General features: G+C 38.3%; 1 protein-coding gene across 4 annotated transcripts in view; it reads left to right on the top strand.

The window, feature by feature from the left end:
• The first annotated feature begins 6,344 nt into the window (after positions 1-6,344).
• gpc5a (glypican 5a) overlaps positions 6,345-27,522 on the top strand; it is a 100,208-nt gene continuing 79,030 nt past the window's right edge. The window contains exons 1-4 of one of the 4 annotated variants that reach the window (XM_049469965.1): positions 6,345-6,637; positions 7,881-7,908; positions 8,493-8,708; positions 16,592-16,753. In XM_049469965.1, the coding sequence (XP_049325922.1) occupies positions 6,617-6,637; positions 7,881-7,908; positions 8,493-8,708; positions 16,592-16,753 (427 nt within the window). In that variant the 5' untranslated portion in view covers positions 6,345-6,616. Of the gene's footprint in view, positions 6,638-7,880; positions 7,909-8,174; positions 8,709-16,591; positions 16,754-27,522 lie in introns of all 4 variants that reach the window. The other 3 variants (XM_049469964.1, XM_022674921.2, XM_022674922.2) reach the window with 3 other exon arrangements.

Below are 27,522 nucleotides of genomic sequence, written 5' to 3' on the forward strand. Positions count from 1 at the left end.
GTCAGGATAATTACATTATGGATTTATGGTATAATAATGAACATGACCTCAGTAATATATTTACTTTTTTCCTACAGACTGCTGAAAGAAGTGGAATCCTCAAAGTTACGTGTACTGGTGCTAACAGCTAGCGCTAAATGCTAACACCGGCGCTGGTTATAAACAGGTCGGCGGATGGAGGAGTCGCTGCCAGAGTCCCGCAAAAGTGCTTACAGTGCAGATAGTGCTTCTATCTACTGCAGTGGAGGCACTTCTAGCAGTACACTGGCCTTGTGCACTACACATTACACACCAGCCCTGCGCACTACACACCAGCCCTGCGCACTACACACCAGCCCTGCGCACTACACACCAGCCCTGCGCACTACAAACCAGCCCTGCGCACTACACACCAGCCCTGCGCACTACACACCAGCCCAGCCCTGCGCACTACACACCAGCCCTGCGCACTACACACCAGCCCTGCGCACTACACACCAGCCCTGCGCACTACACACCAGCCCTGCGCACTACACACCAGCCCTGCGCACTACACTCCAGCCCTGCGCACTACACTCCAGCCCTGCGCACTACACACCAGCCCTGCGCACTACACACCAGCCCTGCGCACTACACACCAGCCCTGCGCACTACACACCAGCCCTGCGCACTTCACATTAATCCTACGCACTGTCCTTACACACTAGCCCTACGCACTACACACCAGCCCTACGCATTACACACCAGCTCTGGCGACAAAACACTAGCCCTGCACACTACGCACTAGCCCTACAAACTACACACTACGCACTAGCCCTGCACACTGTCCTTACAAACTAGCCCTTCGCATTACACACCAGCTCTGGCGACAAAACACTAGCCCTGCACACTACGCACTAGCCCTGTGCACTAGCCCTACACTCTGTCCTTACAAACTAGCCCTTCGCATTACACACCAGCTCCGTGCAGAACGCACTAGCCCTACAAACTACACACTACGCACTAGCCCTACACACTAGCCCTAGCCCTACACACTGTCCTTACACACTAGCCCTGTGCACTACACGCTAACCCTACACACTGTCCTTACACACTAGCCCTGTGCACTACACACTAACCCTACACACTGTCCTTACACACTAGCCCTGTGCACTACACACTAACCCTACACACTGTCCTTACACACTAGCCCTGTGCACTACACACTAACCCTACACACTGTCCTTACACACAAGCCCTGTGCACTACACACTAAACCTACACACTGTCCTTACACACCAGCCCTGCGCACTACACACCAGCCCTGCGCACAACACACTAGCCCTACGCACTACACACTGTTCTTACACACTAGCCCTACACACTAGTTCTACAGACTAGCCCTATGCACTACACACTAGGTCAATGCACCTCACACCTCTTACTAGCCCTACACACTGTCCTTACACACTACATACTACCTCTACACACAAGCTTACTCACTACACCCTAGCCCTAAGCAATACACTATAGCTCTACACACTACACACAAGCTCTACGCACTAACCACTAGGTCACTGCACTAAATACCTGCCCTACGCACCACAAATTAGGTTAGGTCTACACACTAGCCCTACTCATTGTCCTTACACACTACACACTGTCCTTACACACTACACATTAGCCCTACACACAAGCCCTAAGCCCCGAGGGACTGAGGGCTCAGTAGCAGCTTCATGCTAAGGTGCATTTAGTGCAGATAGTGGAGTAAATACACCTACTGCTCTAAGTGCTCCTTCAGGCACGAAGGACTGTGATACACATCACCTAAAGAACTTTACATTTTCTTATCGATTTGTTGTGATTTTTAAAAAAAGTTTTTAATCTTAACTTCTTACGTGTTTAAAATTTAATAAATAAATAAATGAATAAATAACTACTAATTTTCTCAAAATATTCACTTTCTTCTAAAGCAATATTTTCTTGAAATTCTTGAATATTGACCTTTTTTATTTCTTTAAACAAAAATCAATTGAACACAACAATATTGAATAATATATTTCAGTAGTTCAATATTTTGACCTATAAATGTGAGATAATTACATATATTTTTAATAATATGTCCTATTGATATTACAATTGTGTTTCTTTGCCGTTTTTCAATTAAGATATGAGCATTTTCTCAAAAGTTTGACTATCCATTATAAAATTATTATATTTTCTCAAACTTGAAATATGTATCTTTGGACATTGAATATATAATGCCTGTTTTCTGAAATTGTGTCATCTTGGAATCACTTTTTTTGTCTTGGCTTTTTCATTTTTCACAAATGCACCTATTATGATGTTTTCTTTCTTAAGATAAGTTCTTAAAATAATGGCTGGTTGTACGTGACTTATTGGAATTATAACAAATGAGAATTGACTATAGATGTAGTTATTAATCAGTGTGTGTTTGTAAATTAAGGTCCTGATGATTTTACATTAATGAACTTATGTTAAACAGCAGGTGTGTAAAGGGTGCTGGCGTGTGATTGGATGAGCTGATAGTGGGCAGTACTAAAGTGCTTTTAGTGCAGGTAGTGATTATTGTCTACTGCCCTGAGAGCACTGACAGTACTTCCAGCTATGCGCAGCTAAAAATCAGGCCAAAATCAGAGATGATGTGTAATTAATAGTGTGATGTGTTATTCTTTAGTTTATAATTATTGGTTATAATGATTTGTTTGACCACACTAATTCAAACACTAATCCCAGTGTTTGTTTTTTTTTTTGTTTTTTTTTTTAGCAGCGTTAGCCTAGCATCTAGCTTTTCCAAACAATCACCTATTTTCTCAAAACTTTTACTTTTTCCACTTTGTAATTACTTTATTTTAATGACCATTTTTTTTACTTATATCTTCTTCTCGAATAATGACATTTCTCAAATTTTTGTCTTCCACTCTGAAATTATTTTATTTTACTGAATTTATTGAAAGTTTTTCTCTTTAGTTTTCTCAACATTTTGACATGCTAAATTTTCTTGAAATAATTGTAGTAACGTATTTTTCACTCCCTGTTAGTAAATGAACTAAAACAGTTTGTTAATAATAATATTTAGTGTACTACCCTGCTAAACCCACACTGTTAATAACAGTATATAGTGTCAATACTCTATAGTATTAGTGTGAATTACACAATTGGGACGCAGACCAGCATTAGAGAGCAGCTCATCTTAATGATGCTTTGTTTTTTTTTTTTAAGAGACTTTTAATGAATAAATGACATATATATATATATATATAAAACACTGTGTGAAATATAGCTAATGTGGGCGGAGTCTAAAAGAGAGCCGTTCTCGGTTAGTTTTGCTAGTTTGCAGCAGCTGGTCTGAATTTCGCTGTGCAAATGCATGCAAAACTGAGGGAGGCGGCGGATTTCCCCGGAACCTCTGCGGTTCTGATCCGGTTCTGCTCAGACTGGGCCTGGTGCTAATGCTGGACCTGTGGAGAGTATTGCACTTGTCCCGGCCTGTGGAGAACTGTGGACTTTACACAGCACTGCAGTTAACATGTCTTTAGTTTTGCAATGATGCTATGATGCTAACGTAGCTAATCAATGGTAACCTACAGTGTGTTGCAAAGGTCTTTATATCTCTTGAACCTTTTCACATTTTGTCTCCTTAAAACCACAAACTTAGTTTTTTAATTTTAAAATGATTTTAAGTGATATAAATAGTAAAGTTGAATTAAAATGATACATGGTTTTCCATGTATCATTCCATTATTAATTGATCCACCTTTCACTGCAATTACAGCTGCAGGTCTTTTGTGGTTTGTCTCTACCAGCTTTGATCATCTAGAGACTTTTTTTTTTTTATTTATTTTTTTTTTTTAATATAGATCTTTTGCCCCATTCTTCTTTATAAAACAGCTGAAGATCAGTCAGGTTGGATGGAGCAGCAGTTTTCATGTCTCTCCACAAAAGATCATTGAGATTTAGGTCTTTAGGACCTAAATCATTCTAACACATGAATATTCTCTGATCTAAATCATTATAGCTCCACTGTAGCTCTGGCTGTATGTTTAGGGTTATCGTCTTGTTGGAAGATCTCAAGTCTTTTACAGCCTCCAACAGGTTCTTCCAGGTTTGTCCTGTATTTATTTGTATTTATCTACACCAACCATCAGAATCTTCATCAACCATCAGATACTTTACCAACCATCAGCAACTAGCAAGCTAGCTTAGCTTTTCTGTCAGGTGCCAGTTTTAAAGTATATTCAATTATAATACATAAAACTGGCTTTTTAACTAATCAGCAGTGTTGTGGTAGGTAAACCACTTTATTTTATAATTGTTTTTAATTCAGTAAGAAATTAAATGTAGCTGTGAGGTTGAGTTTGGTTTCTCATATTTTCCATTCCACCTTAAATGTAATTTGGCTTACTAACTAGCTAGCTTAGCTTTTATGTCAGGTGCCAGTTTTATAATATATTTAACTATAAAACATCAAACTGGCTAATCAGCAGTTAATTGACGTGCATATCACATATAGGCTACTTCACAGTATATTTGATCTTGATATAGTTTATATTATAACACACAGTCATCCTGCACCAGTAAAATGTTTAGTTCCTTTATTAATGACTGGAATTTACTGTTTCTATTCCTTTGGTCACAAAAAACTAACTAGAAGGCAGGAAATGTCCGTGCAGCATCGCACGCTCTCCACACATGGGAGACTGTAACTGTAACACTACATTAATAATCTGCAGGTTATAAATGAAGATAATAAATACATAAATGGTGATTAGCCCTGTAACAGATAATGAGCGAAAAAAGGCCCTTTCAGTGCTCTTAAACTGCAACCCATGCAGTTAGGACTACATTTCCCTTATGTAGGACTACATTACGCCTTAAGCTCGTAATATCGCGACTTTATTCTCCTAATATTACGACTTTAATCTCGAAGTGAACTGTTTTTATTTTATTTTTTTTATGGCCCTAAAACGCTGTCGTAGTAAACCACTTTATTTTAAATGGTTTTTAATTTAATTATGAATAATATGTTATAAATAATTAGCTGTAAGGCTAATTTATTTTAAATATATATTTTCAATTCCACCTAAAATGTAAAATGGCTAACTAACTAGCTATCTTAGCTGTTCTGTCAGGCGCCAGTTTTAAAGTCAATTAAATTATAACACATTAAACTGTATTTTAAGGCTAATCAGCAGTATTGTGGTGTAAAGCACTTTATTTTAGAACTGTTTTAATTTAATGAGAAATAAAATGTAGCCAGATTAAAATAATAGATAGCTAATTTATAATACATAAAACTGTCTTTTTAAGTTTACTAGCACTATTTTGGTAAACCACTTCATTTTGAATGTTTTTTAATTTAATATGAAATAAATTATAGCTAGCTGTGAGGCTAAGATTGGTGTCTCAAATTTTTCGTTCCACCTTAATTGTAATTTAGCTACTTAGCTAACTAACTAGCTATCTTAGCTTTTCTGTCAGGTGCCAGATTGAAGTATATTAGCTAAAAAAAAATGCCACAAAAATAGTTATGTTGATTTTACAGTTGAAGCAAATTAGACTGATTGTACATTAATAATAGACACATTTTATGAATTCCAAGTTCACCATGGCAGTTTTATCACAATTACTATAATTTAATGACACCTAGTATATGTAATCTACTTTAGATTATCAAATAAATGATCAGTTCTTTAGGAAACCTTACGTGAATAAATCCTCTCAGTGGTTCACATATTTTACTCTAAGCTGAACTTTTGCAGCTTTTTGTTAAAACATGTATTTAATTCTCTACTTATTTCAGCACCATATTGGTTTGAACTAATCCAGCCTATTCCAAACATATGCTGTTTTGCATTGTTAAAAAAAAAACCTCAAATGTCAATTAAACATTTTTACTACTATAAATATATATAGTATCTAAACATATATAAATCTAATTAACGTTCTCTTTAATTGAACCTCAAGCTGTAGACTCGTTGCGAATGTCTTAAGGTACCTTATTCACTCGATCTCTATGCTATGAGCATTACATATCCCTTTTTATGTGGTTTCATTCTCTTTTCTTCACTCTCCCAAAATATTTTCAGTAGTTCCTTTTTTTTAAAGTCTGAAGTATTTTAAAGTATATATTAATATAATTATAATACATGAAACTGGCTTTTTAAGCTAACTAGCAGTATTTTGGCAAAATACTTTATTTTAGAACTGTTTTCAATTTAATAAGAAATAAAATGTAGCTGTGAGGCTTAAATTAGTTTATTATTAAAATTGGTTTTCCATACCACCTTAAATGTAATTTAGCTAGTTAGCTAATTTAACTAGCTATCTTAGTTTTTATGTCAGGTGCCAAATTAAAGTATATTAGCTAAACTTTAACACATAAAACTGGCTTTTTACGCTAACTTAGCTAAATTATAATACTTAAATGTCATTTTAAGTTTACTAGCAGTATTGTTGTAAACCACTTTATTTTAATACGAAATAAATGTGGCTAGCTGTGAGGCTAAGATTGGTTTCTGATATTTTCAATTCCACCTTAAATGTAATTTGGCTAACTGACTAGCTAGCTTAGGTTTTCTGTCAGGCGCCCCTTTTTAAAGTATATTAAATTATAGTAACATAAAACTGGCTTTTTATGCCAACCAGCACTATTGTGGTAGGTAAAGCACTTTATTTTAGAAGTGTTTATATTTTAAAAACAAACAGAATGTAAAATAGCTGTGTGCCTAAAATTGGTTTATTAAATTTTCCATTCAACCTAAAATGTAATATATCTATTTAGCTAACTAACTAGCTAGCTTAGCTTAGCTTTTCTGTCAGGAGCCAGTTTTATATATTATATATAAGAATATGTAATTATAATACATATAACTGTCTTTTTAAGTTTACCAGCAGTATTGTTGTAAACCACTTTATTTTAAAATGTTTTTTTATTTAATAAGAAACAAATTTAGCTAGCTGTGAGACTAAGATTGTTTTTTCATATTTCCATTCCACCTTAAATGTAATTTAGCTACTTAGCTAACTAGCTAGCTAGCTTAGCTTTTCTGTCAAGTGCCAGATTAAAGTATATTAGCTAAATTATAATACATAAAACTGGCTTTGTATGCTAATCAGCAGTATTGTGGTAGGCAAAGCACTTTATTTTAGAACTGTTTATATTTTAAAAACATTCCACCTTAATGTAATTTGACTAGCTAACTAGCTAGCTTAGCTTTTCTGTCAGACGCCCGTTTTAAAGTAAATTATATTACATTATAATACATAGAACTGTCTTTTAAGCTAATCAGCAGTATTTTGGTAGGTAAACCACTTTATTTTAGAACTGTTTTTAATTTAAAAACATATAAAATGTAGCTGTAAGGCTAAAATTGGTTTCTTATATTTTTAATTCCACCTTAACTACACCTTAACAACTAACGAGCTAGCTTAGCTTTTCTGTCAGGCGCCAGTTTTAAAGTATATTAAATTATAATATATAACACTGGCTTTTTAAGCGACTCAGCAGTATTGTGGTAGGTAAACCACTTTATTTTAGAACTGTTTTTAATTTAAGGAGAATTCAAATGTAACGTTAGCTGTGAGGCTTTTTTCCCTTTAAATTTCCATTGCACCTTAAATGTAATTTGGCTAGCAAAATAACTAGCTAAACTTTTCTGTCGGGAGCCAGATTAAAATATATTAGCTAAATTATAACTATAAATTATAGCTTTTTTAAGATAACCAGCACTATTGTGGTAAACTGTTTTATTTTATAATTGTTTTTAAGTCAATAAGAAATTAAATGTAGCTGTGAGGCTAAAATTGTTTTTAAAGGTAATTTGTCTGACTAGTTAGGTTAGCTAACTAGGTTTTTAACTAATTAAATAGTTAATCAACATGTGCTGTATTTATTTCAGGTGTTCACGATCAGAGACAGCACTAAAGGTAAGTTTCGAATTTTTATCCAGATAGGATCTATAGGGTGGCCAAAGAACAGTACAGCATAGGTTATATTATTATTATTTTATTTATTTATTTTTATTTTTTTTTATTAATAATCAAAGCCAGGACTGTAGTTCCTGTGACTGCCAGCAGATGTCAGCGTGTGTCTCGTTAAAAGTGTGTGTGTGTGTGTGTGTGTGTGTGTGTGTGTGTGTGCGTGTGCGTGTGCGTGTGCTTGTGCGCGCGCGCGCGTGTGTGTGTACGTACAGTGTGAAGGGGGAGTGTATAAACAGTACTGCTGACTTCACACAAGCTGCTCACACTAGAAGGAGTCTCACACTCCGAAACACACTTTTACATACACACACTTTTGTACAGCACACACCCTGAACTGGATTCTTTCTACCTCGGACTACAGCTGAGAAACTCCACACACATCTGAGCGAAAGAGAGTGTGTGTGTGTGGAGTGTCCGGAGTGTTGTCACTGTTCTTACAGAGAGGAGGTGTGCGTGTGGGATGGTGATGATGATGTGAGGATGGTGATGGTGGTGATGGTGATGAAGATGCTGCTGTGTTGACCCCGTAGCCCTGCTGCTGCAGCTGCTATACTGTAGCTGGTGGATCGTGCTGATGATGGCCCTGAGGGGGCTGTGGATTACTCTGAGCCTCACAACGCTCTCATACCTTACACACCTCACACACCTGAGCGCCGCGAGTCCGCACACCTGTGCCGGAGTGAGAAAAGAGTACACCCTGCGCCACATGGGGGAGGGACGGGAAGTGCCGGACACACCTCAGACAGGTAAGTGGGTGCAGGGTGGACAACAGGTGTACAAAGTTGTGGAACTGTTTAAGGGCTGGATATTTGCAGGTTTGTTGGGGTATACAGGTACACTAGGTGAGGTAGAGTTTACTAAATGTATGTGCCTGTCTGGTAGAGTCTATATAATGAGCATGAGGAGAGGGATGGTCTATACAATCAGAATAAGGTAAAGTATGCTCTATAGAATGAGTGTAAGGTGAGGTAGGGTCTATAAAATCAGAATAAGGTAAGGTAGGGTCTATATAATGAGCATGAGTTGAGGTATAGTCTATTTGATGACAATACGGTATATATGTTAAGTCTGTGGTGAGGTAGGGTCTATAAAATATGAAAAAGGTGAGTTAGGGTCTGTATAAGGAGCATGAAGTGAGGTTGGGTTTATATAATGAGCATGAGGTGAGGTAGGGTCTATAAAACGGAAAAGGTTGAGGTAGGGTCTATATATTGAACATGACGTGAGGTTGGGTCTATAGAATGAGCATGACATGGAGTGATGATATGATTTTATATGGGTCTATAACATCAGAATAAGGTAAAGTAGGCTCAATAGAATTAGTGTAAGGTGAGGTAGGATCTAATAAAATCAGAATAAGGTAAGGTAGGGTCTATACAATGAGCATGAGTTGAGTTATAGTCTATTTGATGACAATAAGGTATATATGTTGAGTCTGAGGTGAGGTAGGGTCTATAAAATCTGAAAAAGGTGATTTAGGGTCTGTATAAGGAGCATGAAGTGAGGTTGAGTTCATATATAGAATAAGGTATGGTAGAGTCCACAGGTCCTTCCCAAAAAATAGCATATTGTGATAAAGTTAATTCTTTTCCATAATAAAATTCTAAAAATGAAACTTTCATATATTTTAGATTAATTGCACACCAACTGAAATATTTCAGGTCACTAATGATTTTGGCATACAGCTTATGAAATCTCACAAAATTAGCATATCGTGAAAAGGTTCTCTAAACCAGCTATTAACCTTATCATCTGAATCAACGAATTAACTTTAAACACCTGCAAAAGATTTCTATGGCTTTTTAAAAACTGGTTCATTACTCAAAACCGCAATTATGGGTCAGACTGCCGACCTGACTGCTGTCCAGAAGGCCAACATTGACACCCTCAAGCAAGAGGGTAAGACACAGGAAGAAATTTCTGAACGAATAGGCTGTTCCCAGAGTGCTGTATCAACGCACCTCTGTGGGAAGGAAAAAGTGTGGCAGAAAACGCTGCACAGCTAGAAGTGGTGGCCGGACCCTGAAGAAGATTGTGGAGAAGGGCCGATTCCAGACCTTGGGGGACCTGCAGAAGCTATGCAGCTAGCTATCAGGAGATTTTGAAGCACTTCATGCTTCCATCTGCTGAAAAGCTTTATGGAGATGAAGATTTCATTTTTCAGCATGACCTGGCACCTGCTCACAGTGCCAAAACCACTGGTAAACGGTTTACTGACCATGGCATTATTGTGCTCAATTGGCCTGCCAACTCTCCTGACATGATGAAGCCCATAGAGAATCTGTGGGATATTGTGAAGAGAAAGTTGAGAGACGCAAGACCCAACACTCTGGATGAGCTTAAGGCCACTATATAAGCATCGTGGGGCCTCCATAACACCTCAGCAGTGCCACAGGCTCATTGCCTCCATGCCACGCCGCATTGAAGCAGTCATTTCTGCAAAAGGATTCCCGACCAAGTATTGAGTGCATAACGGAAGATAATTATTTGAAGGTTGACTTTTTTGTATTAAAAACACTTTTCTTTTATTGGTTAGATGAAATATGCTATTTTTTTAGATTTTTTTTTACTTTTTTGCCAAAATCACCAATATTAAAACAAAAAAGGCTTGAAATACTTCAGCTGTGTGTAATGAATCTAAAATATGTGAAAGTCTAATGTTTATCAGTACATTACAGAAAATAATGACTTTATAATATAATAATAAATAATAACTTTATCACAATATGCTAATTGTTTGAGAAGGACCTGTATATGATGAGCATGAGGTGAGGTAGGGTCTATATAATTATCATGAGGTGAGGTAGAGTGTATATAATAAATATGACGTGAGGTTGGGTCTATAAAATAAACATGAGGTGAGGTACGGTGTATATAATTAGCATGAGGTGAGGTAGGGTCTATAAAATCAGAATAAGGTGAGATAAATCTGAATAAGGCCGCTCTCCATAGAAAACAGTGGGAAGCGGTGCAAAAAACGCATCGCATCACTGAAGTGTGTGTTTTCGGCGCAGTAAACGCACAGACCAATCACATGTGGTGGAAGATCACCAAAAGCTCTCCTCTGCCAATCGGATCTGTGCAGACCGCTGCCCCAGCTAGTGAATTGGGACGCGGCCTGGAAAAAAGCACTTTTATAAAAAGATAGGGAGCCCGAGAACTGGCGGGAAAAGCGGGCGGAAACCGAAGACACGCCGAGTGCGAGAGAGAGACAGGTGAGGAATGTACACAAAATCTGGCTAGAGAGGCATTTTATTATTTTATATATAAAGCATCAGGTGAGGTAGGGTACATAAGAGAAGCATGAGGTTAGACAGGGTCTGTATGATGGGCATTAAAGCTAATGCTACTGTTTCCAGTAATGGTAGAGTCACTGGTTGCAGGACCTCATAAACTTTAACAGATGGACAGTTAAAGTTCCTGTAATAAAGAATAAAGGTGATCTGGCATCGTGAGAAATTGTTGAACTGTTGATCTTGGCGTTGGTTGTCTCCACCAAATCACAATCTGGTTTAATTCCTTTTTACAGTATGTGCATTTACTTACCTATTATAACATAGACATTCTTTCTTGATGCTCCCTGTAATTTTATCCTGTATTTTGACTGTAATTCTGCAGTGTTAGTTAGCACCACACCTCCTGGTGTGTTTGTGCTGTTGGTGAAGTTTAGCTCAGAGTAGATTGAAATCTTCAGAGGCTGGAGCTCAGAACATTTGATCTGATGGTCCTTCACACAGCTGAAGTCAGAGAGCAAAAAGAGCTGTGTTTTTTCCTGTAATCGCTCTTATCCGGCACATCTCCAGAGAGGGAGATAGCAGAGGCTTCTCGGCTGAATCTTCTGGACTGTTGTAGTGTTTACTGCCCGCCTGCCAATCACGGCGCTGCCACTTCAAAACAGACAACACTCGCAGATAAAAATATCTCATAGCTTTATGGATTCAGAAGTGCCAGGCCTGGCTGAGAAAAGTGAGGAGATTTATTTGTTGTCATTAATCATCGTCGCTGAGGCGTGACTCACACTGTCTCTCTGGCTTAAAAACAGAGTCTCAGAGCCAAGAACAAACGCTAATCAGTAAAATCATCTCCATTCACTCAAAACCCCTTCAAAATGTTTTATATATACCATTCAAACTAAGAGTCGACCCCCAGCAATTACAACAGAAAAGGATGCTGGACATTTGGGTAATATAGATATACAGCTCATCAGCAAGAGATCATGTTGTTTTATTCTATAAACTACGGACATTTCTCCCAAATTCCATATACAAATATTGTTTTTGCAGAAAAAGAGAAATGGCTGAAATAATAAAAAACAGATGCAGAGCTTTCAGACCTCAAATAATGCAAAGAAGTTCATATTCATAAAGTTTTAAAAGGTCAGAAATATAACAATATTTGGAGGAAAAACCCTGTTGGTTTTTAATCACAGTTTTTTTTTGATGCATCTTGGCATCATGTTCTCCTCCACCAGTCTTACACACTGCTTTTGGATAACTTTATGCTGCTTTACTCCTGGTGCAAATCAAGCAGTTCAGCTTTGTGGTTTGATGGCTTGTGATCATCCATCTTCCTATTGATTATTTTCCAGATGACAAACATCATTTTTAAGTGGTATTTTATTTTTTCCAGAGCTGTTTAAGTGTTTAGGGTGAATTTGCTGAGAACAGGTATGGACATACCAAAGATATCGGATTGACACCCTTAAGGCAGGTATGGACACTCTAATGATAGATAAGGGTAAAAGTAGGAAGAATGAGGACGGGTAAAGGATAGTAAGATAGATAACTTAAAAGACTCTAAAGAACAGACAGTTCAATGAGAGATTTGGACGTTTCTAGAACAGATATGGACACCTGAGTTAAGCCCAAAAATATTTGTACAGTGACACAATCCTAATAAATTGAGCTTTGCATGCCACCATACTGGATTTAAAATACAACAAATGAGGTTGAACTGAAGTGTAGACTTTAATTCAAGGAGTTGTTCTAAAATATCCTATGAAGAGTTTAGAAACTACAACCATTTCTATACAAAGCCTCCTCATTTCACAGGGTTCCCGCAGGTCCTTAAAAAGTCTTGAAAATGCGTTGAAAATGTCTTAAATTAAAATCTGTGTAGTTAAGGTCTAAAATTGTCTTAAATTTGCTGTAGTTATCAAATTTTAGACTATGTGTTTAATGCCGTGGGAAAGCACATGCTAGCTTTAGCGGTAACTTAACTAATGTTACCTCAAAGAGAACTAAGGTTAACGGAGAGCTAGCTAACATACGTACGCTAGGAGTGAGTTATCTAGCTACATTACTGGAGAGAGAACTACGGTTAGCGGAGAGTTAGCTAACATAACATTAGCGCAAAGTTAGCTAAGTTACCAGGAGAGAACTAAGGTTAGCGGAGAACTAGACAACATAGTAACGTTAGCGGCGTGTTAAATATGTTCTGCTCAGATTTAACTAAATTTAAACCAAATGCAGAAGGCTGATTGGACGGAGCTTCACAGTACAGATGGACAATGAGCAAAAAATATACCCAGGAGTTTTTTGTTTTTTTTTTAAGTGAAAAAGTGGAATATTCTGCTGTGTTCGAGTCAGTCACCCTGATCTGAACCTGATCCAGAAAGATCCACCAACCAGATAAACAGGACTAAGGGATGGATAAACTAAAGGAGGACAGATGAAAGTTAAAGAATAGACATAAAGAGGACAGGATGTTTTTTTTTTTTTACTGTTCTCAGGACTGGGAGGAGAGTAAATTGGGTCTTGGCTGTGCTAATGGATGGTAATTGGCTCAAACATGACTGCACTGTTATTAGTGTGGTGTAATGGAGAGGACGTGACCCACAAACAAGATCAAAGGGACAGCGCTTAACGTCCCACTGGGTAAAAGCCTGTTTTCCACCGAGAGGCTTTACAGGAAGTGGATTTTAGAGGGGGAGGCATTTAGAATCTTGTGCAACTCACCAAACTGAACAGTCAACAGTGTGGTTAGCAGCACTAGTGGTCATCAAAAAGATGCAGGTTTGGTTATAGAGCATTATAGAGCGCCCCCTACGCTTCCTGTAGTGTATTACAGTCTGTCAGAATAAGAGAGTGAATCCTATAATGAACGTAATAGAGCATAATAGAGCGCCCACTACGCTTCCTGTAGTGTATTACAGTCTGTCAGAATGAGCGTGTGGATCATATGAACATTATAGAGCGCCCACTACGCTTCCTGTAGTGTATTACAGTCTGTCAGAATGAGCGTGTGGATCATATAATGAACATAATACAGCATTATAGAGCATAATAGAGCGCCCCCTACGCATCCTGTAGTGTATTACAGTCTGTCAGAATGAGCATGTGGATCATAGGCACCTTATAGAGCATTATATTGCATAAATATAGAGTTTTTGACTGGACTGTTTCCGATTTCTGTAACGAACCTGTTAAGAGCTCTAACTGGGCTTTTTTTAACGTAAGAATTCAGTGCTAGCCAGAACAGAAACGGGACTTTCAGTACAGTAAAGCCACATTAATGCAGACTTCCAGTCAACGCTGGGTATTTTTGTAAGTATGCATTACTCACATCCGTCTGAACTGTCGGGTTCTTTACGGAGGTCAGGACCGCTCATAAACAGGGCCTGGCCGACCCGTTAAACAGCACTTTACAGAACCTCTCCTCACTTTAGGAAACACTACATCACATGCCAGCTCACGCAGGTCCGGAGGAGCCCGGCGTCCCACATGTTTGGATTTGCTCACTCGCCGGTCGTGCGGTAACTCCACTGGAATGTTTTCACACAGCAGCTCTGACTCACGCCTCTGATCTTCACAACATCAACCATAACCTCCTGTAAAAACTACTGAAAAAACCTCCTGAAAGACGTAATTCAGTAAATAATCAGATTTACATGTTCTTTTTAAATATCTTAACAAACATCCCTACCCTAACCCTCAGTGAGTTCTATATATCTTTACATACAGCTCTGAAAAAAAAATAAGAGAGCAACTAAAAACTATGATTTTCTTTGATTTTAGCAAATTGAAAACCTCTGGAATATAATCAAGAGGAAGATGGATGATCACAAGCCATCAAACCAAACTGAACTGCTTGAATTTTTGCACCAGGAGTAAAGCAGCATAAAGTTATCCAAAAGCAGTGTGTAAGACTGGTGGAGGAGAACATGATGCCAAGATGCATGAAAAAAACTGTGATTAAAAACCAGAGTTATTCCACCAAATATTGATTTCTGAACTCTTAAAACTTTATGAATATGAATTTGTTTTATTTGCATTATTTGAGATCTGAAAGCTCTGCATCTTTTTTTTGTTATTTCAGCCTTTCTCATTTTCTGCAAATAAATGCTCTAAATGACTTAAAAAAAATTATTTGGAATTTGGGAGAAACGTTGTCTGTAGTTTATAGAATAAAACAACAATGTTCATTTTACTCAAACATAAACCTATAAATAGCAAAATCAGAGAAACTGATTCAGATACTGAAGTGTTCTCTTATTTATCTATATCTATATATCTTATATATCTCTATATATAGCATGCTAATTGGTGGGACATAAGCTGACACTGATTGTTAGCTATAATAGCATAATCGCCTAATAGCACAAGTGCTAATTTGTGATTAGCTAGTTAGTTTAACTGCTAGTTATTTGTTTTTTAACCCTTCATTATGTGTTAGCTTATTAGTGGAATTTAATCTTCTATTGCTTGTTAGTTGCATTAGCGTCATAGCTTCAGTGCTAATTAGAGGCGTGAGAGCATCTGCTGCTAGTTACCTACGTTATCCTCATAAAACAGGTGCTAATTTGTGATTAGCAACATTTGCCTTGTAGCTCTAGTGCTAATTGGTGGGACATAATTCTCCTTCGAAGTTGCCTGAGGTCTTTTTATCTGATTATCTCGGTCAGATCGTGAATCTGCTGCACGTGCCACGTTAGCATCAGCGCTAACTCAGCGCTAACAGTGTTGATACGGTTGAGAGGGGCTCTGTGGAATCCGGCAGGTCCCCACAGGAGATCGTCAGGTTCTCCGGCTGTGTGATGATGGGGAGGTGATGCTGCTGATACTGCGGCGCCGGGAACTGCACGTAGCAGCGCCGCGTTATCTCAGAACCCATCAGAGAGATAACACTCACAGTGATGCAGGAGAACATGATACACTCCTACAACACACACTTGTACACATATAACACACACACACACTTATACACATATAACACACACACTGCTTTTCAGTCAGGTCCAAACCAAGACAGCAGTTGTTAGCGGTACAGTGAATCACGGTCCACACCAAAGCACCACAATTTGGTCCAAATAAAAAATTTAGGTCCAGTTCATCTTAAACAGTAGAAGAAGTAAAAGAAGAGATGTTGTGCTAAAATCTGTCTCTCCTTGGTGATGTTCAGGAGCATCACACAGCAGTCAAGCTTGTATTACTTCTAATAAAGGCTTTTTGTACAACTTTTAAATTGGTTTAAAACCTTGGTAACACTCTTTTTTTTGTTATTGCAGAAAGTGGACGAACGCCTATGTGTATACACTTATGTGTTTCTTATGGAACCGTATGAATGTGAAGGTTCTTTAACTCTTTCAGATACAGATTCTGATCTGATCCACATGTTGGTGTTGCTGTAGGGTTGGACCTGCAGGTGTGTGTGACGCAGAACCTGACCTGCTGCACCAGGAAGATGGAGGAGCGGTACCAGTTCACGGTGAGGCGGGACATCCAGAACCTCCTGCAGACGTCCAGCTCCGCCCTCAAGCTCCTCATCACTCAGAGCGTCGCGGGGTTACAGGGTAAGAGACTGATCAACAGGACGGCAGGTGGGGGTTGGTGTAGATGATTTGGACTGAACTGGGATGATTTGAGTAGTATTTTGTTGATTTGAGTAAAATTTGTTGATTTGAGTTAAATTTGTTGATTTGGGTTGTAATTTGTTGATTTAAGTTGAATTTGTTGATTTGAGTTGAATTTGTTGATTTGGGTTGATTTGAGTTGTAATTTGTTGATTTGAGTTTAATTTTTAATTTGGATTAATTTGAGTTGAATTTGTTGATTTAGGTTGATTTGAGTTGTAATTTGTTGATTTGAGTTGAATTTGAGTTGTATTTGTTGATTTGGGTTAAATTTGTTGATTTGGGTTGAATTTGTTGATTTGAGTTGAATTTGTTGATTTGGGTTGATTTGAGTTGTAATTTGTTGATTTGAGTTTAATTTTTAATTTGGATTAATTTGAGTTGAATTTGTTGATTTAGGTTGATTTGAGTTGTAATTTGTTGATTTGAGTTGTAATTTGTTGATTTGAGTTACATTTGAGTTGTATTTGTTGATTTGGGTTGAATTTGTTGATTTGAGTTGAATTTGTTAATTTGGGTTGATTTGAGTTGAATTTGTTGATTTGGGTTGATTTGAGTTGTAATTTGTTGATTTGAGTTTAATTTTTAATTTGGATTAATTTGAGTTGAATTTGTTGATTTAGGTTGATTTGAGTTGTAATTTGTTGATTTGAGTTGAATTTGAGTTGTAATTTGTTGATTTGGGTTAAATTTGTTGATTTGGGTTGATTTGAGTTGTAATTTGTTGATTTGAGTTGTAATTTGTTGATTTGAGTTACATTTGAGTTGTATTTGTTGATTTGGGTTGAATTTGTTGATTTGGGTTGATTTGAGTTGTAATTTGTTGATTTGAGTTGAATTTGTTGATTGAGTTGTAATTTGTTGATTTGAGTTGTAATTTGTTGATTTGAGTTGAATTTGTTGATTTGAGTTAAATTTGTTGATTTGAGTTGAATTTGTTGATTTGGGTTGAATTTGCTGATTTGGGTTAAATTTGCTGATTTGGGTTGTTTTGAGTTGAATTTGGGTTTTAGATGCAGGGCTACAGTGCTCTGTAATGGCCATAAAAATCCTAAATATTCTATAATTCTCTATGATATTAAAATGTGCTCTTTAGTTCTCTGTTATTAACATGAGCTCTGTCATGTTAATAAATGCTAAAGTCATGTTAAAAGCAATAAGGCTGCATTTTTAACGGAATTAATCACAGAATTTCTCAAGTAATTATTAATTTACTTTAGTTAAGACTTGGGGGTGAGATGAGGCTGAGTTTCCCCTTCAGACTATCGCTTTAGTAGAGATATTTCCTCTACAGAATATCCAGAACATCTTACTCAGACCCGACCCCCCTGCCTCCGTCTGCCTCAGCCAACATTTAACCCAGGGGTTCTGACCCGGCCCAACCCGTGACTCCGCCTCTGATTCGTCCCCCAGCCTCGGGACCCGCCGGTCATGTGACCTGTAGAGGCTCTGTGCCGGAGCTGCGGTTAGCGGAGCGGCTAAATTCCTCCTGAGTGTTCTGGAGGTCCGGTTCAGGTTATTGTCTGGTCACAAGACCCGGTTCTGAGAGATTATACTCGTATTAAAGCCTCGGGCTTCAGATCAGATCAGAGTTTCACTGCTGAGACCCGGAAACCGGTTCTGTAATACACACTGAACAGAAAAATAATCAAAAATTAATAATGACATAACCAGAAAAACAGCATACATGAGTTACTGAATATATACAGTCTATAACGCTCTATAATGTCTTTATATTATATGTTCTCACAATGCTATTTAATATTCTACTATGCTCTATATAAAACTCTCTACAATGAGATGTTCTATATATACTCTCTATGGTGCTCTTAAGATCTCTATAATATACAAATACATGCTATAATGACTCCTCTATATACCTGCTCTATATTGTTTATGTGTTTATGCTCTATTATGTCCATATACACTCTATAGTACATCATTGTGCCTTACATATTTTTTTTATGTCCATAGGCACTCTGTAGGGTTCTGTAATGCACCGAATATGATTTATAAGAGTTTACATTGCCTCCCTACAAAATGTATGCTCTATAATGCTGTATATGTGCACTACACTGCTCTATAATGACTCATATATGGTCTATAATGTTCGTATACTCTCTATTAGGCTACACAATGCACCGTATGTGCTCTATAATGCTGCATATGTGCGCTATGCTGCTCTATAATGACTCATATATGGTCTATAATGTTTTATAATGTTCATATACTCTCTTCTGTGCTCTACAAGGCACCATATCTTCTCTATAATGCTGCATATGTGCGCTATACTGCTCTATAATGACTCATATAGGGTCTAAAATGTTCTATAATGCTAATATACTCTCTACTGTGCTCAACAATGCCCCATATCTGCTCTATAATGCTGCATATGTGCGCTATACTGCTCTATAATGACTCGTATATGGTCTATAATGTTCTATAATGTTTGTATACACTCTACTCTGCTCCACAGTGCACTATATGTGCTCTATAATGCTGCATATGTGCGCTATACTGCTCTATAATTACTCATAATGTTCTATGATGTTCATATACACTCTACTGTGCTCCACAATACACTAAACGTGCTCTATTATGCTGCATATGAGCGCTATACTACTCTATAATGACTCATATGTGGTCTATAATGTTCTATAATGTTCATATACACTCTACTGTGCTCCACAATGTTATGTATTTGCTTTGTAATGCACTATAATGTTCCATATTAGCTACACAGTACTAAACTCTATAGTGCTGACTCACAATTATAGTACTATAAAATGTTCTATAAGCTCTTTATAAGGGTATATAATGTCACACCAGCAAGTTCTACAGTGGTCTACAGTATATACCGTTCCATACTTGCTCTGTAATGTATTATAATATTTTACAGGAGCTTTATAATGCTTTATAATGTATAGTACATTTACGTACACACATCAGTATTACTTTAGAGTGTTACCAGAGCTTTGTAATCTTTTTATGTTTAGTTTACTATATAATTTGAGGACTCAAACTGTCCCTTACAGTGTACAATTTTTCAAAATGACCTAAAATAACTACAATCTTATACTGACTTCCATTGAAGGTTAGGAAGGTTTTATCTCTATTCTGTTTATATACTGTTTTGGAGATACTGTGCATGTTTTTCATTGGACACCGATGATATGCACTGTATAATGATATATACAGTATAATCTTTACCTGAGAATGACTTCATAGTCTGTGATTAGTTCAGGCTTGAGAATAAATCTGAACAGAATCATGAGGTTTATTTTAAAAAGGACTGGAATGACAGCTCGTATCTTTCCTTTATCACCCTCACAGAGGTCCTTTATCTTAATCTACAGCACGGTTCTGTTACTGCTGAAGGTTCTGAGAGGTCAGGACATGGTTCTGGTGGAGTTCTGGTGGAGTTCTGGTGGAGTTCTGGTGGGTCGTGGTGATGTTTTAAATATTTCCCTGAGCTGCTGAAACTCAGCGGGAGCCAAACCAATAGTTTCAGTCTCCATGGAGGCGAGACAAACATTTCACTGGAAGTGAATGAGAAAGTAGTGTGTGTGTGTGTGTGTGTGTGTGTCTGTGTGTGTGCGCTTTAAATCCCCCAGCTTCCTTATGTTCTGCACCACAGGTTCCTCAGCACTGAGCATCTGATCCAGTTTGTGGGAAAATGATAAAAATGTTTAAAAACAATGTTCCTTAAAGTAAGGCTGGAAGATAATTGCATATTTCTCCCTCTACATCCCATAATATTATTAAACCATTTGAGGAATGGGGATGAGCTTCATTATGTTAAGAGGAAGAACACAAGCATTAAAGCAAAATAGAACATCTTAGAAATAACATTGCTGTTTCTGTAAATGAGCTGCTGGAGCTCCTTCACAGCGTCAACTAGCAGCTCAGTTTCCTCTGCTGAGAAGAAACGTTTGTTGGACACGTCCAAGTAGCTGCACCGTTAAAATAGCAAAATAGCAGTCAGAGCTTACCTGAATCTTAAACGGAATGATCAGCTTATTTCTGGTTTATTTCACCAGGGTTCATATGGAAAAGTAATGGAATATGAAAATAGTAAGTTCCAGGCCTGGGTACGTTTTGGAAAAATAAAAATTAGAGAATTAGTACATGACTTTTACATGTGCGTTTTGAGCTGCACACTGTGTACTTTTCCTGTGGTTACGATAGAAAGACACACTAGACCAGGGGTGTCCAAACCTTTTTTGTCGGGGGCCAGAAGGAGAAATATACAGTATTTGAAGTCACGGGCCACACTCCGTAATAAAACAAATAATGAAATATACCACTTTGAATAATACTTTTTTCCTTTTTATTTTATTTACTCACCATTTTTCTTGACTTACTATCTTTATCTTTGACAGTGTTGTGTAAACTAAGATTTTTCAAATTGATGTTTAATTTCATGATGTCTCTTAATATTAAACTCCTTTTAGACTCTTTGGTCCGTTTTTCTGCGCTTGAAATGCACACTCTCTCCGCTTTTAGACTCTGGCCCGTTTTTTTGCGCTTGAAATGCGCACTCTCTCCGCTTTTAGACTCTTTGCTCTGTTCTTCTGCGCTAGAAATGCGCACTCTCTCCTCTTTTAGACTCTTTGACCCGTTTCTGACACCTAGCGTTCAAACTTTGAATCTCACATTATAAAAACCTGCTTAACAGCGGGCTAACTTTATTTCTATTTCTAAGATACCTCACGGGCCGCTCCAAAAAAGGAAACGGGCCGCAAATGGCCCACGGGCTGTAGTTTGGACACCCCTGATCTAGACGATGATATTAGACTGGCCTGCCTGCAGTCCTGATCTCTCCCCAGCGAAGAAAAAATATAACTACGTACTGTATCCTCAGTTCTTTAACCTCTTTTAAGTGTTTTTAAGTAAGATGGTGAATGCTGAACTGTCTCGTCTGTTGTGGAATGTGTATCAGGACTGTCCTGCTGTTGATTGGACGGGAGGCTGATGCTGTAGACTCGCCTGAGGCTCTGTAGAGACGAGCTGAAGCTTGCGTGATTCTCAGAGCTGCCGTCATCCCAGACACGCCAACTCACACTCCTGTCCAATAAAAACCCGTAATTAAAGAGCCGAAACACCAAAAACGCAACAAATTACTGCACTTTACTCCTCCCTCCACTTCCATTAACTTCACTGCCCATCCCTTAGATCCCGCAGCGTACGGCTGCAACCGTACGGAGTAAACCACCACCGAACATTCCCTGCACAGAGTGGGGGTTTATTCCAGATTTACTCAGTCTGTGTGGGGGTTTGATAGAGTGGGGGTTTGTTTGAGAGAGGAACTCGTTTAGACTGGGAGGTTTGTTAGAGTGGGGGGTTTGTTAGAGTGGGGGGTTTGTTAGAGTGGGGGGTTTGTTAGAGTGGGGGGTTTGTTAGAGTGGGGGGTTTGTTAGTGTGAGGGTTTGTTAGTGTGGGGTTTTTTTAGAGTAGGGGTTTGTTAGTGTGGGGGTTTATTAGAGTGGGGGTTTGTTAGAGTGGGGGTTTGTTAGAGTGGGGGTTTGTTAGAGTGGGGGTTTGTTAGAGGGGGGGTCTGTTAGAGTGGGGGTCTGTTAGAGTGGGGGTCTGTTAGAGTGGGGGTTTCTTAGAGTGGGGGTTTCTTAGAGTGGGGGTTTGTTAGAGTGAGGGTTCTGTTAGAGTGGGCGTTTGTTAGAGTAGGGGTTTGTTAGGGTGGGGGTTTGTTAGAGTGATGAACTCGTCTCATTTAGGTGGGGTCTGTTAGAGTGTTTTTTTTGTTAGAGTGGGGGTTTGTTAGAGTGAGGTGTCTGTTAGAGTGGGCGTTTGTTAGAGTGGGCGTTTGTTAGAGTGGGCGTTTGTTAGAGTGGGCGTTTGTTAGAGTGGGCGTTTGTTAGAGTGGGGGTTTGTTAGAGTGGGCGTTTGTTAGAGTGGGGGTTTGTTAGAGTAGGGGTTTGTTAGGGTGGGGGTTTGTTAGAGTGATGAACTCGTCTCATTTAAGGGGGGGGGGTCTGTTAGAGTGGGGATTTGTTAGAGTGGGGGTTTGTTAGAGTGAGGGGTCTGTTAGAGTGGGCGTTTGTTAGAGTGGGTGTTTGTTAGAGTGGGGGTTTCTTAGAGTGGGGGTTTGTTAGTGTTTTTTTTGTTAGAGTGGGGGTTTGTTAGAGTGAGGGGTTTGTTAGAGTGGGCGTTTGTTAGAGTGGGCGTTTGTTAGAGTGGGCGTTTGTTAGAGTGGGCGTTTGTTAGAGTGGGCGTTTGTTAGAGTGGCCGTTTGTTAGAGTGGCCGTTTGTTAGAGTGGGCGTTTGTTAGAGTGGGCGTTTGTTAGAGTGGGCGTTTGTTAGAGTGGGGGTTTCTTAGAGTGGGGGTTTCTTAGAGTGGGGGTTTCTTAGAGTGGGGGTTTCTTAGAGTGAGGGGTTGTTAGAGTGTTTTTTTTGTTAGAGTGGGGGTTTGTTAGAGTGAGGGGTCTGTTAGAGTCGGCGTTTGTTAGAGTGGGGGTCTGTTAGAGTGGGCGTTTGTTAGAGTGGGGGTCTGTTAGAGTGAAGCGTTTGAGCAGTGGGTGTCCTGATACTGTTGTTTACAGTGTATGTTGCAGTGTGGCATTGAGTGAATGATGAGAGGACGTGTCTGGCGAGAGACAGAGGGAAAGACTATAGGCTGAAGGTGGATGTGGACGGTTTTGGGGAAGGGTTTGGGGACGGGGGGATGAAAGAACCGGTTAACTCCGGTCAGTGGAAGCGCGGTTCTGATTAAAAGAGAGTTAAATTCCTGAGCCGGGTCCTCCGGCGCCCCTCACCGCGTCTTTTGTCACCCTGTCTTCGGGGACGTCCTCCCCCGTCAAACTCAAAAACAACCACTTTTGACTAATTGCTCTCCGTGGCGAGCTGTGTAGGTGGTGGTGTGTATGTTAGAGAGAGAGAGTGTGTGTGTGTGTGAGATAGAGAGATCTGAATGAATACGTCCTCATTCCCCAGAGACAGCGGGAATACCGCCCGGAATTCTGCTCTGGGAAGCAGCAGAGTTCAGGAGTGAATAAGTGAATTAGCATCATCATCCAGCACTGACCATTCAGTTACCTTCTATTAGCTTTTTCAGTTAGCTTCTATTAGCTGTTTTCAAATAATCTTTATTAGCTTTTTATTTAGCTTGTATTAGCTTTTTTGTTAGCTTCTGTTAGCTTTTTCAGTTAGCTTCCATTAGTTTTTTCAGCTAGTTTTTTGAGTTAGTTATTTTCACTTAGCTTCGATTAGCTTTTTTTTAGTTAAGTTAGCTTGTATTAGCTTTATTAGTTAGCTTGTGCTAGCTGGTTTCAATTAGCTTCAATTAGCTTTTATTAGCTTTTTATTTAGCTTGTGTTGGCTTTTTTCAGTTAGCTTCTATTAGTTTTTTCAGTTGGCTTCTATTATTATTTTTAGTTAGCTTTTATTAGCTTTTTTCAGTTAGCTTCTGTTAGCATTGTAGTTAGCAGTTTTCAATTAGCTTCTATTAGCGTTTTTGAGTTAGCTTCTATTAGCTTGTTTCAATTAGCTTCTATTAGCTTGTTTCAATTAGCTTCTTTTAGTGTTTTTCAATTAGCTTCTATTAACCTTTTTGAGTATGCTTTTATTAGCTGTTTTCAATAAGCTTCTTCTTGCATTTTTCAGTTAGCTTCTATTAGCTTTTTTTAAATAGCTGATATTAGCTTATTTTCAGTAAGCTTCTATTAGCTATTTTCAATTGCCCTCTATTAGCTTTTTTGGTTAGCTTGTGTTAGCTTTTTTGTTTACAGTATTAGCAGTGTAAGAGTTAGCGTTAGCCAGTTTTAGGGTAAGGTATTTCCCAGTTAGTGATGTAACTCATTGTTTTTAGCCTTCTAGCCTCTACTTTTTTCCCCTGTAATTCCTACAAACACACATTGAGAAACACACATTCACCAGCACACCTTCACAAACACACACTCCCTATGCTGCTGTAAGTGTTTATTTTGTGAGGGTTAACCCCGTAATTAGTCCAGCGTTTCTGAAATCACAGAGAATTACGGCGGCTCTGTGGAGGATGATAAAGCTCAGAGCTGCAGATGGAGCTGATGAAGGTGCAGCAGAAGCAGCGCTGTCATTACCGTCACAAATACCGTAATGATTACGGTGATTACGCTCTCACTGCTGCGGCTAACTGTAGCTTCTGCCAGGGTTCTGTAGGTATCTCTCAGCCTCTCTGTGTGTACGGTGAAGCTCTTTGATCCTCATCGTTTGTGTCTTTATCCTCTTTTATGTCCGGTGATCTGTAGTGGTTTACTTTGTAGAGAGACTCTTTTAAGACCGTGTTTATGTCGGTGCTGCAGCAACTGTTAAAACAAACATGTTACTCACCATTGCCCTCACTGCTGTTCATCGCTATCTTACACCCCAAAAACAGTATATTTTCTCTCCTTCCTTCCTGGTTTGAATATCAGCAGAGCTTCTGAATATATCTACACTGATGGGCGTGGTGTTCTGGAAATGAGGTGTGTTCAGGTACATTTGTGGAGTTTTGCTTGTTTATCTTGGAAACAGAAAACACAGGAGCTCCACTGACTAAATACAACCTAGACTGACGCCAACAGTCAGACGTTCATCGCTATCTCAGCAACTTTTACATCAACAATAAACAGAAAAGTAAATAAAATAACATTGCTGTTTCCGTAAATGAGCTGCTGGAGCTCCTTCACAGCGTCAACCAGCAGCTCAGTTTCCTCTGCTGAGAAGTGTTTGTTTTGTACACGTCCAGGTAGCTGCACCGTTAAAATAGCAATCCGCCAAAGTCAGAGCTCACCTGGTTCTACTCTTAAAAGGAATGATGAGCGACAGAGAGACTCTCTGATTGGTTTATTATTTCACGTAACGCTTAAAATACACCCATGATTTGGTATGGTACATTACTGAGCACTGATTATCTGAAAGAGCTAGAACCTGTGCTAGCCAGTATGTCACTATATGAACAGTGAGGCAAAAAATGGAGGTAAATAAAACAAACAGCACTCGATTAAGAGGCTAAATAAGGGTTGTCTGCAGGTCTGGCGCGGCCCTCCAGACGACTCGCTGTCATCTGATTGGTTTATCAGGAGTGCCGCTTGTTTGCTCCTCAGACGGGTCTGTTTTTATCACTCCGGATCAGCCGAGCCCGGTGCTAAACTCTGCTTTAAACCTATTTACAACCACAGCACACATGGTGTCCATTTAGCCAGCCGCTAACGCTACCTGGCTGCTTCCTGTCTTCAGTTTCTTCACGAGATCTCAGTCACACTGAGCTCAAGACAACAAAACCAGGAATAAAAATGATTAAATCTGAATAAATCTGCACTAAAATGAACACTATAATTAACACAGTTACCTCAGTTAACTGAAAATGGCTAATGCTAATTCTGATAATTAGTTTATACAGGTTATTATCTGTGCTACTTGAAACATACAAGTCTAGCTAACTATGTACTTTTACATAGTTAAATATAATACTATAAATATAAATATAGCTATATATAATACTAGCTATATTTTATATATCAATATAAAAATAAGAAAATACGTTTATTTTACTAATTTTACATTACCCTATACAGACCTATAGTTTATTTCTATTAACTTCTAAACTCAAATCAAAAGCAGTCTGTAATATTAGCTTCTATTGATGATTTTTGATTTCCAACACTCTATAAAGCTCAATAATGCTCATGTGAACTCTGTACTGCACTACAATATCTCATATCTTCTCTATAATACTTTAGTAGACCTTCCATATATGCTTTGTAATATCATATTACCTTATATACTCTGCCATGCTCTATAATACTCCATATGTTCTCTATAATGCTCTTAAATGTTCTTTAAGACCGCTATGATGCACTATAATGCACTGTACAATTCCATGTGCACCTTATATATGGCTCTACAAGTTCCATATTCACTTTGCAGTGATCGATAATGTTCATAATCAATCTATACTGCTCTATACTGATCTATATTTTTATATCAATATAAAAATAAGAAAATACGTTTATTTTACTAATTTTACATTACCCTTTGAGGAAAAACATGTTATGTCGATTGTGATTAACACATAAAACTTTTGTTTTGGGTTAAAAAATACTACTACTACTAAAACAATAGCTGTTTTAGTTATGTCTTGTGTAATAATGGGTGTAATAACTTATTATGCTATCATATTTTCATTTCCTTGTCAAAATATAGTCATAAGTTGACAATGTTTTTATATAATATCATAATTACCTAGTTGTCAGAAAGTCTACTTGTTTTTTATGCTAATGTTAAATGTAATTTTTTTTGCATGTTTAGTAAATTATTACAACAGGAAGCTTTTGGGAAGGGGGTTAAGTGTTTTTATATAATTTTATGTAATAATATAATTATGTCTCTCTGCCCCTATAAACGCTCAAAACACTGAGACATCCATCCGTTTTCTGTAAATTGTCTGAAAGAGTTTGCCGTCAGGAATCATTTGCTTCTATGAGCCGTTTGAAAGCTCCTCACTTATTGTGACATCACAACACGGATACCTGCATAAAAACCCCCCTGCCTCCACTCCTAACCCGTGAACCCCCAGCAGAGCCCCGCCCATTAAATCAGTTAAAGGAACCTTAGAAAGTACACAGCAGGATTAACCAGCAGACTTCTTCTGAGGGAGAGATCTTTAACTACTTTCTGTGGCAGGTCAGCAGATGAGGCAGATCACAGAAACACAAAGATATTAGTGTATCTTATAT

This window comes from Astyanax mexicanus, chromosome 21 (assembly GCF_023375975.1).
Source record: "Astyanax mexicanus isolate ESR-SI-001 chromosome 21, AstMex3_surface, whole genome shotgun sequence".
NCBI classification, from domain to species: Eukaryota; Metazoa; Chordata; class Actinopteri; order Characiformes; family Acestrorhamphidae; genus Astyanax; species Astyanax mexicanus.